This window comes from Zymoseptoria tritici, chromosome 13 (genome assembly GCF_000219625.1).
Source record: "Zymoseptoria tritici IPO323 chromosome 13, whole genome shotgun sequence".
NCBI classification, from domain to species: domain Eukaryota; kingdom Fungi; phylum Ascomycota; class Dothideomycetes; order Mycosphaerellales; family Mycosphaerellaceae; genus Zymoseptoria; species Zymoseptoria tritici.
In genome coordinates, this window is record NC_018206.1 from 1105521 (window position 1) to 1123598 (window position 18078).

The 18078-nt window shown below is 52.1% G+C and overlaps 5 protein-coding genes across 5 annotated transcripts; 3 read left to right on the plus strand and 2 right to left on the minus strand.

The window, feature by feature from the left end:
• Positions 1 to 2860: 2860 nt before the first annotated feature.
• MYCGRDRAFT_97523 (uncharacterized protein) lies at positions 2861 to 4899 on the plus strand (the record flags this gene model as incomplete). The annotated part of the gene is made up of 4 exons (XM_003847621.1): positions 2861 to 3012; positions 3399 to 3697; positions 4020 to 4546; positions 4609 to 4899. 4 exons carry the CDS (start codon positions 2861 to 2863, stop codon positions 4897 to 4899), a joined length of 1269 nt encoding a protein of 422 aa, XP_003847669.1.
• Positions 4900 to 5183: 284 nt separating this feature from the next.
• MYCGRDRAFT_97524 (uncharacterized protein) lies at positions 5184 to 6731 on the minus strand (the record flags this gene model as incomplete). Its single annotated transcript, XM_003847632.1, has 4 exons — positions 5184 to 5391; positions 5476 to 5922; positions 6041 to 6406; positions 6502 to 6731. The coding sequence occupies 4 exons, from the start codon at positions 6729 to 6731 to the stop codon at positions 5184 to 5186; spliced, it is 1251 nt and encodes a 416-aa protein (XP_003847680.1).
• A 1891-nt stretch (positions 6732 to 8622) lies between these two features.
• On the plus strand, positions 8623 to 9392 carry MYCGRDRAFT_97525 (uncharacterized protein; the record flags this gene model as incomplete). The annotated part of the gene is made up of 2 exons (XM_003847622.1): positions 8623 to 8832; positions 9201 to 9392. The coding sequence occupies 2 exons, from the start codon at positions 8623 to 8625 to the stop codon at positions 9390 to 9392; spliced, it is 402 nt and encodes a 133-aa protein (XP_003847670.1).
• A 1364-nt stretch (positions 9393 to 10756) lies between these two features.
• Positions 10757 to 11430, plus strand: MYCGRDRAFT_97526 (uncharacterized protein; the record flags this gene model as incomplete). Its single annotated transcript, XM_003847623.1, has 2 exons — positions 10757 to 11116; positions 11173 to 11430. The coding sequence occupies 2 exons, from the start codon at positions 10757 to 10759 to the stop codon at positions 11428 to 11430; spliced, it is 618 nt and encodes a 205-aa protein (XP_003847671.1).
• Positions 11431 to 12632: 1202 nt separating this feature from the next.
• MYCGRDRAFT_97527 (uncharacterized protein) lies at positions 12633 to 15507 on the minus strand (the record flags this gene model as incomplete). Its single annotated transcript, XM_003847631.1, has 3 exons — positions 12633 to 12761; positions 13015 to 15076; positions 15449 to 15507. The coding sequence occupies 3 exons, from the start codon at positions 15505 to 15507 to the stop codon at positions 12633 to 12635; spliced, it is 2250 nt and encodes a 749-aa protein (XP_003847679.1).
• Positions 15508 to 18078: the final 2571 nt, after the last annotated feature.

Genomic DNA, 18078 nt, shown 5'->3' on the forward strand with positions numbered 1-18078 from the left:
GCAGCATCGCGGAGGTAGAGATATGCATCTACATAGATCTTATCCTCGTCGGCGTCCAGCTCGCGACTATCTAGCGTCGCTGGATAGCTACTAGCTACTAGCATCTCGGAAGCCTATAGCAGAGTCGGCGGAGGAAGGTATATAAGAAGATCTGTAAATAGTTAGCTCGCTCGCCATCGCTCGTAAAACGCTCGCAACGCTAGTAGGTTAAGAAGCTAGCCTGCAAGCTTATAATCCCTACACCGCTCCTTAACCCTAGTCGTCTCGCAACCGCTCGCAACCGCTCGCGAGCCGCTCGCGCGTAGGGGAATACTAACCGAACTAAGTATACTAATCTACTATCCGCTTAACACGCGGATGCTCTACGTCGAGGTATATTCCGCGATCCTCTACGCTATTAGGAGGGTAGTCGTAGTTGTAAGCCGGAATACTAGGCAAGTGCCCTAGGACTTTAGCCTACTTTCGAATAGCGTAGTCGTTATAGTTATTAATAAACTACTCGACCGTGAACCGGAGGATTAGAACGTAGACCGCAAGGAATGCTATACAGTCAGCCCTGCTATCCTCGCTATAGAGCTCTTCGTCGCGAAGCCGGTAGAAGGCATTACGCTATCGATTCTATACTACAGCTGCACTAAGACCCTAGAAGCGCTCGATCGTTTAATTACCCTTGCTCGTTGTATACCAGAAGCTATCGCGGAACTTAATACTCTAACCCTCCTAGAGTTTATAGCAGAAGAGGTGTATATTAGCTATTATAGGAGTCTCTACACCGTAATCCGCCCGTATAATCTATGTATAAATTAAGTTAGCAGAGCTACGAGCATAGCACAACCGGTTGCGAGCCTACCTATAGCGTAAAGCCGAGTTCTCGGACTGTATCTAAATACTACTTAGAAACTAAGAAGACCGTCTTAGCTATAGTGCCTACGTAGATTTATATAATCTTCCGTATAAATACATCGATACAGGCGTAAAAGTAGATGCTAAAGGTCTCGAACTTGTAGTAGGCATCTACTAACTATATATAATTAGGGCCCTTAGCCTTTAGACGACTGTGCTAGACTAGCTCCTAAGCACCCCTCCGGCGGCGTGCATTATAACCTACAGGATTAAGGGAATACGCGATGTAAGATATACGATTCCTGCGAGTAGGCGAGCGTTAGCGTACGAGCTAGGCGGAGGAGTTTTCGAGCAAGGGGAGTAGCGTAAATTAGGGTTTACGAGCGGACGAATCCAGCCTGCGAGGAGAGGATCCAGCTTGCGAGCGTGCTTACGAGCGTGCTTACGAGCGTGTATACAGACCTTCCTATAAGGTGGAAATCCTTCCGCAGGTTCCTTACTAACCGCTTATATCTATAGTCGTCTATAGCACCGCCTGCAATCGTCCCCCTTAACGCTATCCGTATAACCTTATTGTGCTCTAGCTGCTTATCTTTTAGAACCTTTCGATATAAGCCCAGCTGCTTCCGAATCGTCCGTAACTGCCCTAATAACAGCTTAAAACCGTCCTTCCTTAAGCACCTTAAGAGCCTCTTAGACGGCCGAACAGACTGCACCTTCACGCGGTGGCCGTCGTAAGTACCTTCCTTAGAAGGGAAACCAAGACAGTCTGGAAGAAGAAACCTCCTCGAAAACCTCTTAAAATCCGCCCGAAATCCTTCTCGAAATCCGCCTCGAAATACAAGCTATAACAGAACAACGGCACGATTCGAACGAACAGCCCTCTACGAACGAGAAGAAGCAGTCTACTCTATCCTATACGCGCATCTTCTCGAAATCCGAATCGAAATCGCATGTCCCTAGAGACGTCGTCGCCCTCGAAAGGAAGCATACATATACTTTAAAGAGCTAGAACTTAGTAGAATCTATAACTCTGCGATTAACCTACGTTGTCGTAGATAGAACTACTACTACGATACTACAAAGGCATATTAAGGACAAGAGAAGGCAGCGAGTTAGACAGCTACTTTTGCACTACTTTTACACGGCATTTTGCACTACTTTTGCACTACATTTCGAATTCGTAGCGTACGAAGCGGAAGGATCCGCTAAAAATTCTACAAAAAGCTTAGCGCGAAAATTCTGCAGCCCTAGCTACAGACAACGACACTCGTTAATTTCCTTTGTCTTACATTTGTTTAAAGTCCTTTAGCATTGCCTTAGGCACGGGGTTTCCCCTAAGGTCAAAGAATATTAAAAGAATTTTGATTATAAATAGATCTACTGCCTTGCTTGCAAGGCCGTCCTACATAGTCATAGACTCCAAAAGGACGTAAATGGAACAAACAAACAAACAAACAAAAACAATAAGAGCCTCTTATCCTTAATATCCTATTTCTAGAAAAGCTCCTTAATCCTTATATATAGTAGTGCCCTATATTCCTCCGCTAGACACAGCTTTAGCTACGTTAATAGCTCCTATCTAGCTAGTATCCTTCGAAAGGTGCAAGGCTCGATATCTACGTTCTTCTCTTGCCTTAGCTAGTCGATAACCTAGCTATAAGTCTACTCGGAGACTCTAAGTAGGAGCTTAATCTCGGCTTGGAGGTAGTCGATATTAAGGGCGGTTCGAGGCATTGTAGGGCGGCGAGGGCGGTAAGGGTAGTAATTAAAGGAAGAAGAAGAACGCTGTTGCGAGCAAGAGAGGTAGACGTTGCGAGCGCTTAGTAAGCGTTAGCAGAGCAACATTGCAATAGCGATAAAACGAGGTTTTGAGAAATGAGGTGTAGTGACCTACATGAACATATGGGCCGCGATCGGTGGGCCATTTGAAGCTCCGTCATTGTAGACACAGCCCTGATGGCTCGTATACACCCCGGATGAACGCTCAAGCGTACCTGCATCACGTTGTGAGACCATGACAGACGCTCTGCATCTGCAAGCCTGTCAGAGATGTCGTGCTCGCAAAGTTCGATGCAGCAAAGAGGCGCCTCAGTGTCAGACGTGCAAGAAAGCACAGGTGGAGTGTGTGTTTCTTGACAATCCCACGGGCGAGAGATATACGCGACAGTACGATTCGATCCGAGTGGATTTGCGAACGACGCTAATCGGCATGCAGAGATAGCAGAGCTGGAGTCTCGCGAGGCCGAACTTCGTGCTGCTATCGACTCGCCTCCCGATGTCGCCACAGCGAGGAGACCACGAACCATTTCCCAAGCTCCCGCTGTCTCGAGCCATGCTGCTGACGGAACTCCTGGTCGTCAAGACCTCGAGATCATCTTCTCGAGCCCGCGGTTCCAACCAGATCTGTTGAAGAGATTACTGGCTCGTGAGAACATACAGCAGCCAGATGTAGGACCTGCAGAACTGCCATCAATGGATCTGGCTGAGTTCTTGGTGATGACTTAGTATGTGTGCCGCTTCATTTCGAAGACCATCTACTGATCCCAGCACAGCATGAACGAGTCCCATGTGCAGAAGCCGTTCCTTCTGACAGACTACGTGGCCAACCTCGTGCAGGAGATCTATTCCCATACTCCGCCCGAAGCAAGTGATGCACAAGACCTGTTCCGTCTCTACATGATCTGTGCCATCTCGGCAGTACCTCTTCGGCGTAGAGGCTTGGAGCAGCAACATCCCTACAGCTTCTTTCTCGCAGCCAGCGCTTACTTCGACAAAGTCAACTTCAGCAGCGGCGTGGAGGCCCTGCAAAATCTCTTCTTATTGGCTCGCTTTGCTGTATATTTCCACATCGGTGCGATGTATGAGCCTAAATCTCGTGCATTCATGCTGACTTTAACTAGGTGCATCGACATGGGAACTCGGAAGAATCTGTATCGGCATCTGTATCGAGCAGGAAATGCATCTGCCTCCACTGTTCGAAATCCCGCCGCTTGAGGAGCAACATCGCAGGAGACTTTTTTTGGGAGAGCTACGTCTTGGACCGACACAGCGCAACGGTGCTAGGTAGACCATTCGCGATACTGGACGATGACATCGAGGTCGAGCTACCTGTCAACATGTCCGACCACGATCTGGCAATACTGAAGCCGATAACACTGGATCATGTTCCTCAGAATTTGGAGAATTCAACGTCGCCAATGGCAGTCTTTGTCTACTTGACTTTATGCGGCTACGCCGCATCACTTCCCGCGTTCAGCGAGCCTTCTTCGCCAGCACGAAAGCAAAGTCCTCCGTCTCCCAGAACTCGCCAGTACAGCATGCGACGGACTTCTCTGAGGTGTACGATAAGCTCCAAAAGCTTCTGGACGAGCTGGAGGAGTGGCGCCATGATGCTCCGATGTTCACCGACATGACCGCCTTTTATCAAGCCCAGGCCTGGTACGACTTTCTCTGGGAGAAAGAACGCCTCCTGCTACTCCGAGGGGCAATGAACGACATCTCTGCAAGATGCGGCTCGATGCCGCGCGAGCTCTCAAAATCCTGCTGCGATTGTGCCACGAAAGTCATCACGCTGTACTCCGACATGTTCTGGCCAAAGCAAAACAACGCAACAAGACACTACTTTCAGACCCTTCTCGCTGCCGGCTTGCTTGTGGCTTATCTCTCCTCCCATCTCGGACGACTGGACCGCTCGATAACGGTACAAACGCTTTAGGAACCATATTCGATGAGGTCAAAGCAACACTTCTCACTTGCAGCCAGCTCCTCCAATCCCTCAGCGAGGAAATGACAGATGCGAGACCGTACGCCACAGTCTTCGAGCTCATTCGCGAAATGACGTGCTCCGGTTGGAAAGCGTACAAGCAGGCAGCTGTATCTTCTATCGACGAGATGGACGCACTGGACTTGAGCATGGCCACAAACTTACCAGACTGGTCATACTCTCCGGGATACCTCTTCGCCGGCGTGGAAGCCTATGTCAATCACTTCGCCACCGGAGACTTTGCCACAGACCCAATGCTGGATCCAGTATCTTGGATGCGCGGAGTGTGAACAATTCGTTTTTCAAAAAGAAATATGTACATGACGGTCTACATTGCAGTACTGTCTTCCAAGCCGTTGTCTTCATCATGAATACAAAACGATCAAGTGGCAAATCTACAAGTCGTGACCTCGCCAGAGGTTTCCTCCCGCGCATCGATGGCTTTGTTCTTTCGCAACGCCCACCATCGTGCCATCACAGCGGAAATGATGGTCAGTCCGCAGCCCACAATGATAGCGGCACCTCCAATCTGGTAGCGCAGCTCTTGGCTCCTCAAGAAGAAGTACGGCGTGAATCAGTGGCTCACACTGCTCACACAGTTGGCAATGGCAATCAGCGCCGCACGCTTCGTACGAGGCCGAGGCACCACTGTCGTCTCCCAGGAGATTTGCAAGTTCAAGCCGACGAAAGGACCAGTACAGAGAAGGAACATGGCAAAGTATCGAGCGGCGACGTTGAGTGTCGAAGTGATGAGCACGGCTCCAGCCATACAGAAGAGGATGCTGCCGACAATATGCCAGCAGTGCTCCAGCATACGACCGCTAGACTAGGAGGGACCAAGCGTGACAATATACGCCACAGCGTACGGCGGCGCCTGGATGAGATAAGTGTTGACCTTGGAGAACCCGAAAGTATCCATAATAGACGGCAAAAAGTCCTCGAACGACTGCGCAATGATCAAAGCGAAGTGCATCGAAGCGAACATCCACGTAAAAGGATCCTTGCACGCAAGCGCCACGTCTTCCCACATGCCGCCTTCGTCGTCTTCGAAGATTCCCCCGGCGGAGACGCAAGCGCGGTAGGATGCCATCTGGCTCTCTTCGGGTGTGAAGAAGTAGGTGCCGGTGTTGTCGGGCCAGTTGCGGATAAGCCAGAAGCCGAGACATGCGACCGCGATGCTGACGATGCCTTCGAGGAGGATGAACCATTGCCAGGCGTGCATGTTTGCGATTCCGTCCATGTTGGTGAGGCTCCCGGCTGCGAGGAGACCGGAGAAGATGTTGCTGACGATGTTGCCCTGGTGAGGCTCCCGGCTGCGAGGAGACCGGAGAAGATGTTGCTGACGATGTTGCCCGCGTGCCAGATGCCCATGCTGGGATATTTCAGTCTACTATGCTCAATCCACTTTCCGTCCATGTTCTTGCAACTCACCGGAGAGGGGACTCGTGCTTGGTGGTCATCAAAGACACAGCCGGGAGGAAGGGTCCTTCGGTGAAGCCGACTAAGAAGCGGCAGAGCATGAAGGCCCAAGGTGATTTCATCGCCGTCATGCAGATCGTGACGGCACTCCACATCAACATGCAGCAGGGGAGCAGAATTTGTGGCTTTCCTTTCGCGATGATTACGTTTGCGGGGATCTGCGAGATGATGTATCCGACGTAGAAGAGGGAGATTCCGGTGGACCATTGGACGTCGGTCATGTTGCAGTCTTCTTGCATGCCGGCGAGGCGAGCGTTGGAGACGTCTGAAGAAGGTTGAAAGGTCAGCGATGGCTCCGATGAATCGCTTGAGTATAGTCTGAGACCTGTCGTTTCACATACTGATTCGGTCGAGGTAGCTGCGGAGACGTTAACGATGATACAGGCAGCGTGTCGAGTGTGTGATCCACTCACTTCATGAGCAACATGATTGTGATGCATAGCAAGAACTTCCAATCGAGCTTCTTCACCACCTTCTTGTTCAATGCATCGAGCTCTTCCTGACTCTTGGTCTTGAGCAGGTCATATCGATTGAGAATGTTCTGCTCCAGCGTCTCGCCGTCCGTGGATTTGACATGCTCGATGGTGGTATCTTTGTCCATCGAGCCGGCCCGGATCGAGGACTGTCCACTGCCTTGACCCATGTTGTTGGAAGGTATGGAGCATGGTGGTAGGATGATTCAGGTGTAATCAAGACCTGGCATGGGTCGTTGTATGGCGATACAGCCTAGTACTTATGCTCGCATCGGAGAATCTCACACAGTACTCCGCCTCTCTCCCGGATGGACGGCGGACAACCCGAAAGGAGATCACGACTGTGCCATGTGGTGCGGAGGCATGAAGATTCTGGGGTAAACTTGGAGTTGCGGAGAAGGATTGGGGTTTTCGGACAAGGTCCACCTGGGGAGCGCAGACTTCGTTCGTCCGGCGAGAATGCGAGTTGTGATCCTTCGGAAGGCCTCCGTTCGCCTGATCAATGCCTTCAGTCGCCTAACGGGAAGTCCAGAAGCAGGGTACATATCTTCCGCGGGACCGACTTGGATACTTCCATCTCGCGCAAGCAGGCCTCTCGCATGAAGTTGTCCCGTCTGTGCAAAGCAGTGAGAGCTCTGCGCATCTGTGCGGCGGCCGGGTAGGTCGACGAGAGATAGCTCAACAGTGAGACGGCCAGCACGTAGACATCGTTGCATGCGGTGGACCTTCGACTAGGTGCTCCTAATTGTGGAGTGCGGTCGATGGCCAAGCACATGATGCCCACACTGGTGATCTCGTACGGATCTAAGCAGCATGTCCAAGCACTGCCCAGGTCATGCTGGCGCTCCACTTCCGCGAGCCAGCGCTTGACGGTCTCCACAGCTTCGAAGGTCTCTTCCGGATCAAGTCCGAGCGGTGCGAGATGCGGAGAACACGGACGAGTTGCGGATTGGTATAGGCAGACCAAGAGACGGCACTCCAGTCGTAGGAAAGTTTGCTTGGCAAGATCGTTGTCTTTGGAGCTTCCAGATGGTGGCGCTGCTTCTCGCCAGGAATGGAAGACATGAGTGAAATACATCCTGGGTCGGTCTCGGTTCTGCGTCAGCGTAGACAGTAGTCTTGCAGTACTATGTGTTTGGGATGAGAGGAGGTCTGGATGCTGTGGTTCCGACTTCGATGTGTAAGCTGGAGCCGGTGATTATGGGGCCGATGCTCCACTCACTTGGGTGGATATGTCGGCATCCGCTATTGCAAACGGCTGCCCCGTGACGAACGAAATTGCCCTAGCTAGCGTGAGTCTCGGTCGTCTCAAGTGAATCATAGCAGAACTACTGACCTGTCCAGGGAATACAAAGTCCAGAACAAGAAGTGCCGGCAGTCCTCCTATGCGATGCTTACCCTTCGCCGACGACAGTCGGAGGAAGATCCAACTCTCCATCTGTGATGAAACCGACTGTTCTCGGCACACATTGAGCATCCGCTTGGCGACAGGTAGAGCAGTTCGGACTCATACGATCACATTATGCATGGGTCAGCTGCGAGCAACGGAGTCAATCCGGGCATTGGTATGGAGGCTCCACCTTCTGCTTCCGCGTCCAGCATCTTTAGCATGCATGCCGTCGTTGTTCCGGTCTGGGAGATACATCAGACACACTGTCGGACATTGCGCGACATTGATAGTCGGGGTGGATATAACTCGACCAGGTGATGTTGGTGGTCGAGAAAGCGGAGGCATGTCCGACAACGGACTGATTGGCTGAGGGGCAGTTCACCGACCGAAGAGAGTCACGATGAATTGCCGATGAAGGAGTACATATATCTCAGGATGATTCCGTGGATTGGAGGCTGCAGAGCATCGAAATACCTCGAACGAATTTTGCACAACACCCTTCAGTTTAAGCACAACACATCTCCAACACTCCGGCCCCCAAAATCAACAACTCTTTTCGCGACAAGCTCGTTCGCAACGAAGTGGCTTCTCTGCTCACAGTGAAGCTCGTCCGCTCCGTCGAACTTCTAGGAATCGCAAAGACTGCCGGCTTCGATAGCATCCTTATCGACATGGAACACTCTTCATTCGACCTCGATACAACCGGGCAACTCTGCATCGCCGCTCTTTACGCCGGCATCACTTTGATCGTTCGTGCTGCATCTAAAGAGCCATACTTTGTCTCAAGAATCCTCGACGGCGGTGCCCTCGGGGTTATCGTGCCTCACATCAAGACGGTGCAAGATGCGAGAGACGTCGTCGCAGCTGCCAAGTTCCAACCTGTTAGACATCGATCTTCAACAAACGGCCTGCCTCACTTCCAATTCCAATCTGTCACCGCTAAAGTGGCCAACCCAATCGTCAACACCAACACTCTGGTTAATCCTATGATCGAGACATTAGAGGCATTAGGCATTGGAGCTCGTCGACGAGATTGCCGCTGTACCAGGAGTTAACTCCCTCCTCATCGGGCACTAACGATTTGACGGCAGAGATGGGTGTTTCAGGTCAATACGACGACCCTCGCTTGCTTGCTGCATACGAAAGGGTTATCGCTGCGTGCAAGAAGCACGGAGTATGGCTCGGCTGTAAAGGACTTCACGCCAGACTTAACCTTGTGGAGAAGTTCTGCAGCCTAGGAGTCGACTAGGTCATAGCTGCTACCGACGGTCCTCTTCTATTGAGCGGAGCGACCAAGCGAGCCGGCGAAATGGCGAGTCTGTCGGCGAGAAGTCGTGCGACGAACGGCTTAACGAATGGACTCGGGAATACGACCACGCCGTCAGCGTTGGCAGAGAAGCTGAATGGTGTCAAAGTCGCTGTGGTCGAGCAGCTATCATAATGCGATTCGCTGGAGAAGTTAGTTACTTACAGATAGAAACAGCCATGTATTCAGTTGATTGAAAACTGTGCTCAGTCTGACAATCTGCTTCCTCCTTCCTTTCCATTCTCTCCATCCATCGTATCCGCACTCTCCTCGAGCCGGGCAAGCAACATGACGCGCCGCTCTTTCCTTATGCCAGCAGTGCGACTCCAGAAAGCCAACACTGTGCAGCATCAGCTGGAAGACGAGGATGGGAGTGAAGAGTGCGGAGAGCTGCATGGTTTTGCTGAGCAGGGATAAAATAGATGAGATTTGCATGAGATGGTGGTGAAATGCCTTGCGTGTTGAGCGAGAATGGCCGATGTGTGGGCAGTATCAGTTGCAGAGAGTCAGCTATTGGGTTGTGAAAGTGTTTGAATTTTCAGAGATGGGCATCTCATCGGCCTCACCCCATGAGAGCAGCGTTGGTAGCAAGGCGTTGAATCGTGGACGGGGATGGCATGTCTTCGAGTGTTCCGCGAGGTGTTTCCTGGCGGTGAATAGCAAGCTTCACGAGTAGGTCTTTGCAGCTCCAGTTACGACCAGGAGTGCTCCGTCCGTGCGCTGATTTTGACCTTTAGTCTACTATCTTAATCTTAAAATTATGGGTACATCGCCAGGTCACAGTCACAATTTACAGGTCGTGGTCTCGACCGCGTAGCCTCGCCCTTGCTGGACATACGTTAACAGGTCAGTGCTGCAAACGCAAGACGTGTTCCGACTTGGATGTTCCTCTGAGCTCGGGGAGTCGGGCGAGGTCTGCAACCCTCGTTCTCTCCCTTGACATCACGCGAGAGTAATATCCGAGTACGAGATGATCAGACGTTCGTCTGATCGGTCGAGATCTCACCACCTTTTACTTTCAACACCCTCGCAGCCGGCAGATTAAAAGCGTCCAGCAACACGTATACTGGTCGAGCTTCTGCCTGTCGCTGACGCTCCTGGCTAGCTATCCAGCACGAATTTTCCATTCGAGACCATGGTCGATGACAACAGCGACGCGGCGTGCGTGACTGTTGATGGGTCACCGCCCGCAAAGAAGAGGAGAGATTTGTTCCGTCAGCATGCCCACTGTGGGAACAAGGTGTGCGAGGTCGCAATTTCTGTTCCTCGTGGGTAATGCCTGGCCACGCGTGAGAATCTGGTGACTTCTGCGTTCATTCTAAGGATCACGAACTCTGTTGCGAAAACAATCAAACATGGAGGAGCAATGGACTGATGAGGAGGTCAGACGCTGACGTTTATATCCGTCCGATTCCTCTCCATTCTCGACTGTTTCTTCTCCATCGAAACCTCATTCGCCCTTTGACTTCTTCCAAGCTCTTTTGCACACCGACCCAACCATGTTGAACCACCATCGCTTCCACGCTCTGGTCGTCCTCGGAGCTGTGCTCCAGCTTCCCTTTGCCGTCATGGCAGAGGTTCCTACATGCGATCCCTTGCCGGACCACGCGAATTACAGTGGCGACCACGGTCTCGACAAGAACGGCGCCTGGTGCCCCTACGACGACAGCCACTTCCAGAAACCTCTGGGTGTCGGATGCCAACGCGACTCGGAATGCCAGAGAGGCCCAAACCACAGGTCCATCTACCCATACACCAATGGCAAGGACTGGATGTCTATCAACTACGACGTCATCCTGACCCAAGGCACCGGAATCTGCGACACCGATCACCAGGGAGGCACCGTGTGCAACGCTGTGGTGAGTATTGAGGCTATCCTGCCAGGACGGAATGAATCACTAACGTCCCTCTCCAGATCCCACCGATCGATGCTCACCCGGGTGGGCCTGCTCAGCCCGCTGTTGCCCCCGGGTCAGATCCCAAGTCGACGTGTCGCGAGATCCTTTCCAAGGGAGGCGACACCGGTATCGGCATCGCGAATGGATGCTGGATCCCCTACGAGGGAACCCGAGTTCTGCAATGCATGCTCACGTGCAACAACTCCCCCTCCTGCAGCCCGGGCGACGACCCGAACGAGGTTCACAAATACCTCGACCAATTCCCTGCATGTTGAGGGTGGTCAAACACTCTGGCGGTCGGGTCGAGGAACAATTTTCATTGCTCTGGCTGGAGCTTTTGATATCCCTCCCTCAGGCATACCTTGCCATCACCCAGGACACACAGCCACGCATCCCGCATCTGGGAAGGGACTTGGACGGATGAGACAAATACCAAGAGAACGAGGCGGCACGAGCCTGGGCATTGTACATATACCCCTTGAATGCGATCATCTTTCCTCGTCACCCTACCTTCTACATTCCCTCCAGCTGCTCAGCAATAGCATGGCTCCATCAACAAGGAGCAAAAACGTGAAGTGAGACCCCTCTCTTCCTCTCTCTCTCTCTCTCTCTCCTCTCTCTCCACAACCTTCAAAGATTGATGACAGCGAACCTTACAGCAATAAGCTCGTGGAGCATCCGCGTGCCAGCACCGTACAAGAAACAAAACAAAGACGGCGCCACCACCAGCGTCCATACCTTCCAACCCATCTCCCACCCCCATCTCCCCCTCTCCCTTCATTTCGTCCCCTCCACCCATCTTGTCCGCTCCTTCCTCAAGCCGGACAATCAACATGTCTTGCCGCAGCATTCTTTTGCCAGCAACGCGACTCCAGGAAGCCAACATCAGGAGAGCCCTCCGGCACATGTAGCATGCACTGATTTGTAAAGCAAAGGTCCGTAATGGCCCACCCACCGTTGGTATAGCAGTGTTAATCGCTCGGGGGCTCACCCCAGTCTTTCTTGTAAGTTGGATGAGAATGGTGTGACGGTGTGATGGTGAGTGAGGCGGTTTGAAATATTTTTACATGTTGAGCGGGAACGGACCGATGTATGAAAGAACCGATTTGCAGAGAATCGACTTGTGGGCTGTGTGAAGTATCTGATTTTTTCGGCTACGCCAGCTCTATAAGATGCAACAAGGTGTTGAATCATTGGACAGGGTGACATAGCTTCGAGATTTCCCCGAGATGAGAGGCCTGGGTTGGACATGCAGTTGCTTGTTTTGTGCCATTAGTGCGTGTCTACACGAAATGCCACCTGACTTGGTCGTCCAACTTCCTTGGCCTTGTACGGTTCGAGAGATCTCACAGACATTGCCGCATACCGCATCGACAGGACGAGCATAGGAGCGTAGTTGTTCGTTGAAGCAGCCGGATGATATGACTTTTCGTCGGTCGAGTCGAATAAATTCCCGCCTCGCTTAATTTAAGGGCGTTCAATCATTGCCCACCGACGCCAGTCGCTCGGTCTGTACCGTGATCCGTTGGCCCATGGTCCGGCGCACCCGAAAAGCGTCGAGCAGCTCAGCCTCGATGGTATCGTTGAAGCATCTCGTGTGTCTCATCTGAGATTGAGGGCATCATCCATCATCCCAGCGTGCCCGGGAAGACTTGAGGTACTCAGCCTCGATGGCCTTCTTGAAGCATGCTCCAGCATCTCGTCATTATCAGGTCCTTGGGAAAGTCGGATCAATCCAGCCATGCATGAGATCGAGGGGCTCCAAGTCAACGGTAACCAACGCCAGGTCACTCCGCGCCTCACCCCAGCACACCCTCAACCCAACTCCTAACACTCATCCAAACCCCCTTCTCCCTCACCTCCAACGCCTTGGCCGTCGTCCGAATACACTCGACAGGTTTCTGCTCGGCAATCTGCTCGGCCGTGAACCAACTGCCATGTAGACCGTACGGTACTCTCTGCGGTAGCTGCACTCTCGCCACGATATCCGTCATGTTCTTCGCGTTCACAATCCACAACTCGCTCTTAGCTCTCGAAGGTGAGACGTCGTCGGGAACGTCGCCCAAAGAGCTGAGCTGACCCTCGTCGAAAGCGTAGAAGAGGAGATATCCGTCGTCTTCGGATGCATTGGATGACGACGGCACGAATCGCGGTTCCTGCGCGAACCAGCCTTCAGGCATGGTGAACACGCGGATGGGATCGGTGGGGTCGTGTTGGTCGGCCAATACCTGCGTCATGTTTCTCGAATCCACTACGCCGGTTACACTCGGAGGCGGTGTCCTTCTGCCTCGCTCGATGAGGGTCTTTGCATCGATTTTGACCAGAGCGTCGATCTTTGTGGCTTTGCCCAGCGCCGAGCCAAAGGAGGTTGTAGTGGTGCTGCATCCGTAAATGTACTGTGCGTTCTGCATCTCCACATCCGGTCGCACGGAGGGGAACTCGAACGGGATCGAGGACAAAGCCCATTGGTGGGTGATGTTGTGGGTGGTCATGTCGAAGTGGTAGTAGTACAGTCTGCACTGATCTTCTTCGAACAGCTCCTCGACCTCTCCAGCTTCGTTTACGGTTGTGACTGTGAGTAATGGCTCTTTCTCGTCCGTCGGCGAGTCGAGGTCGTGGATTGTAACCTCTGTGGCCGAATCGTATTTTGAGAAGAAGGGCATCCTCCGCTTAGCCTTGACCGGTGGTGCCTTGAGCTTCTCGATTGGCGGCGCAATGTTACCAGCAGCGAAGACCAGCGTGGCGGAGGTCAGTCGGCAAGCCAGCATGTTGACTGCTGTTGTCTCGCCTGCGGAGGAAACATCATCCCAAGTGTTGGCGGTGTGGAAGATACATGATGCATCTGTCTCGAACCACTGAACCGACTCGGGTTGTCGACGTGGAAAGACGCCGAATCGAGATGGCTTGCTCGGGGTGTAGGTGACGGTGGGAAGGCCTTTCAACTGGTTGATCGGGTCCAGAGATAGAGGCAGATCCATAATGACAGTGTGGGTCGGTGAAACGCCAAAATCGTGCATCATCTTCGCGCTGGTGACGCCGGGGACTGCAGCATTGAGGATCTTGCTGCGTCTTGTCTGGCCTTCGCCGCCTTCGCATTCGCTCGACTTTGGCACAATGCTGTACTGCACGTATGGCGGCGCAAAAGAAGAGTGGAACATGAGCATCTCCTTTGTGGTGGGATCCACCTTTGGATGCGCAGTCGTCCACTCCCGCATGAAGCTGATCAGTCCACTGTCCTGTCCCAGTGTGACCACCTTTGCGGTGTTCTCCTTCTTTGGCTCTCCTTGCGCATTCGCACCATCGTACCAGCCGACGGTCTCCAAGCCTGGTAGTTGTATACGCATCGGCGGTCCACTCTCACACGTCGCCAGTGCTCTTCCATCATGGTACACCACATTTGTATTTGCCACGCTAATCTTCTTGATGGCTTGTTTCGATCCGGGAAGATGTGACAATATGACCAGCAGTATTGTCCGGAATATTCGTATCGTAACCCAGATGAAGCTCGCGAGTGGGTTGACCAATGTGGCGATGGAGGGGAGTATGGGTACTCGCAGTTTCGGCGATGCCAGTGTGTTCAAATATACATCGGTGAGAATGAACTGGTTGACAAACTCTGGCTGTATTCGTCCTGTTGCCTCGTCCTTTGTGAATGCAACACCGGAGAGCATGCCATCGCCGTCGAACCAATGTGCATCTCGTCCGAGGTCGTCATTCGAGACCGGGTTGCCGCCATTTCGTACATATTCGCCATCTGCTAGCTCTTCCGGTATCTGTCCAGTATATGTGCACGGTGTGAGAGGGAGAGTCTGTTGTATGGGCGCGAAGTTGCCGGTGAGGTAGGGGTGTCGAGGTTGCGGTGTCGGCGGGATGTTCTCACTCGGCGAGCGCTTTCGTTTCTGTCCGGCGTGAACCATGTCGCTGGTGGTGGTCGTTGTTATGAGGTGGATGGTACGTGTAGCTCACAGCTGGAGCTATGTTGAAGAAGACAAGACAGCATTGATGTTGGACAGCATAGTCTTGTTGGCAGGGACGGACAATGCACCGGGTCTCCATCATTAAGGTATCATCAAGTCATCACGAAACAGGACAGAGCAGAACCTGGTAGAGTGGAGTGGAGTCTCGTCGGGTGCAATTCTTTCACATGTCAGAGAGAGGCGACGGTAGCGAGCTCTCTCTGACTCTCTCTTCCAACGTCGTCCCAGATCTCAATCTCATCATCATGCACTGGGAATCAACAGGGATGCCCGCTTTTCCTCCCCGTCTCCATGACGTCGCACACCTCGAGCTCACATGCCGGCACGGAAGACAAACTCAATCTGGATCAACAGAAACAATCGTGAGAGGTCCATCGGTAAAAGACGTGGCCTCACATCCGAGACAAATATCTTCGCCGGCTCAGTACGGCTACCTTAGCCAAGAAACCGAAGTGGCTGACCGCCGAGTTCCGAGCTGTCACCAACCTCAGCCCTAGAACTAACATTTTGGCGGCGAGGCTATGGGCAGCCATGAATCTGATCTGCGGGCAGCCATACACGTCACCTCTGTATATACTCTGTATATACTCGTTATGAACGAAGAGCTAATACACAAGCGTGTAACTGCATAATACGCGTTAATGTCTACCTCTCTTGTCGCGTTGTTGTTGTCGTCCTATACACACTACCTTTACACGCGTATATACTGCTTCTACACGCAGATCCTCAGCCTTCGTTATGGCCGAACAGACTTCAACCTAAGAGCTCGATGCTAACGGCTATCCGTTTATCGACGATATACACTCCGATGCCAACGCCGACGCCGCCGCCGCCGATAAAGAGCTCGTTAACAACGAAGAAGAGGACTTCTTCGGCAGCGACGAAGAGATGAAGGAGTTTGAACTACTCCCACCGCCCGAGCGAGTCTTCTCGTCTCTACCGGAACTAAAGGCCTTTATAAAGGTCTGGACTCGAGAGCACAGATACGACCTCGTTATACGCGGATCAAAGAACAACGGGTGCTAGAAGGACGTCCGCTGTGGACACGCTAGAACAACACGCAACTATCGCAAGATCGACGCGAGCAATCGTCGTCGGAAGACTGGTACACAGAAGCACAAATGTCCTATGCGGCTTTAGTACAAGGCGGAAGATCCGAAGAACAAAGACGGAGCATAGTTAATTCGTTACCAACGAGAAGGCCGGCCACGTATCCATAACCATATGGCGTTTAGCACGGAGGCTGGCACCGCCGGTATGCTAGCATGTTACCGTCGTTAGGACCGAACCGAAGAAGTAATTGACGAAGTAATTCGGCACAAACGAGCTGGGCTTAATGTAAGCGAATCGCTGGCCCTTCTTCGAGATAAGTTTCCAGACTTATATCCGAAACGAAAGGATCTAAGCAACATCCGCCAGAAATACTGGGCTCTCGTTCTCTCCGGGAAGACAATCGCAGACGCAACACTCGAGTTGTTACAGTCGAAAGGATATGCGTATAAGTACTCGGTTACAGCGAACGGCTGCCTTGAACAACTCTTCTTCGTTTACCCCGAAAACCTCGAAGTCTGGCAACACTTTCCGGAGGTTATTCTTGCGGATAATACATACAAGGTCCATCGTTTAGGACGACCAGTGTTCAACTTCTGCGGCGTTTCCGGAGGTAACAAGACGTTGCCCTTCGGCTTGTGTATTATGGCCGGTAAAGACGAAGCCGCCTTTCAGTGGGCTTTTAAGGCTATGAAAGAGATCCTCGTTAAGAACGAAGTCCGGTTACCTAAACTCTTTGTAGTCGATCGAGACAGGGCATACTTAAACGCAATGTCTACCGTGTTTCCAAACACTCCTCGACGGCTATGCGAGTGGCATCTTATGAAAGATGTCCTTGCGTATACACGGAGCGAATTTCCATAGGAAGCAGACGAAGAGAATAGGGGCTTCGTTAACAGCGAAGAGGCAGAAGAGTTCTTCGAAACCTTCCGAAAGGCAGCTTTCGCTGACACCGAAGACGAGTTCAAAGTTCACTGCGCTGCGCTGAAAGATATATAGCTCGGTGGCTACGAATACCTATAGAAAGAGTGGTTTCCTCATACCTCGCTCTAGGCGGCCTTTTGTCTAAACCGAATACGAACCTGGCTTATCCGAGCAACATCTCGAGTCGAAGGCGTGCATACGATGTTAAAGTAGTGGCTTGGAACATCGCAGTCTGACACCTTCGGCCTTGTCGAACGCACCATACCCTGGTATAAAAAGCAAGCACAGAAATACTAGCAAGACCTTTCGGATGAAACGAGCCAGACCTTGCTACAAACTCCGGTAATCTTCCACAAGCTGCATCGAAAGGTATACCAGTACGCGATTACGCTCCTTATAGGACAGTACTCGTTAGCAACGGATAATACAAAGCCGGTTACAGACTGCACGGGGGTATTTACAGAAACAACCGACCTGCCTTGCTCGCATCACATCCGCGAGTGTATTGTCCAGAAGAGGCCCGTTTCCCTCGACGTTATCGGCAGGCGCTGGAAGTGCACTCGAAGGGACCTCGTTCAAACCGAAGACAACGAGGCAGAGGAGATCGAGGAGATTAAGTCGTTGCCTTCTCGTCGGCAACGAGGAGCATAACGCATCCAGCTGCACTAGCTTGCTCGTCGTCGTCGAGAACAGCTAATCTCGAGCAACCGTCGGGATGCATTGTATGCAGAAACAGTTGATAAGAATCACTCTGCGTCTCAAACGAACCCTTCAAAAAGGAAGAAGAAGACGACGAAGAAGAAGGGCAAGGCAAAGGCGACCGATTCTGACAAAGAGAATGAGGGAGATAGCTTCTCGTTTCAACCGATAACTACACCGAGCAATCCGCCTATACCGCAGCATCTTATGCAAACAACCTTCGACTCGTTACAGCCGAAGGCTGTACAGCCGAAGGTTGTTGCTGGCCCGTTA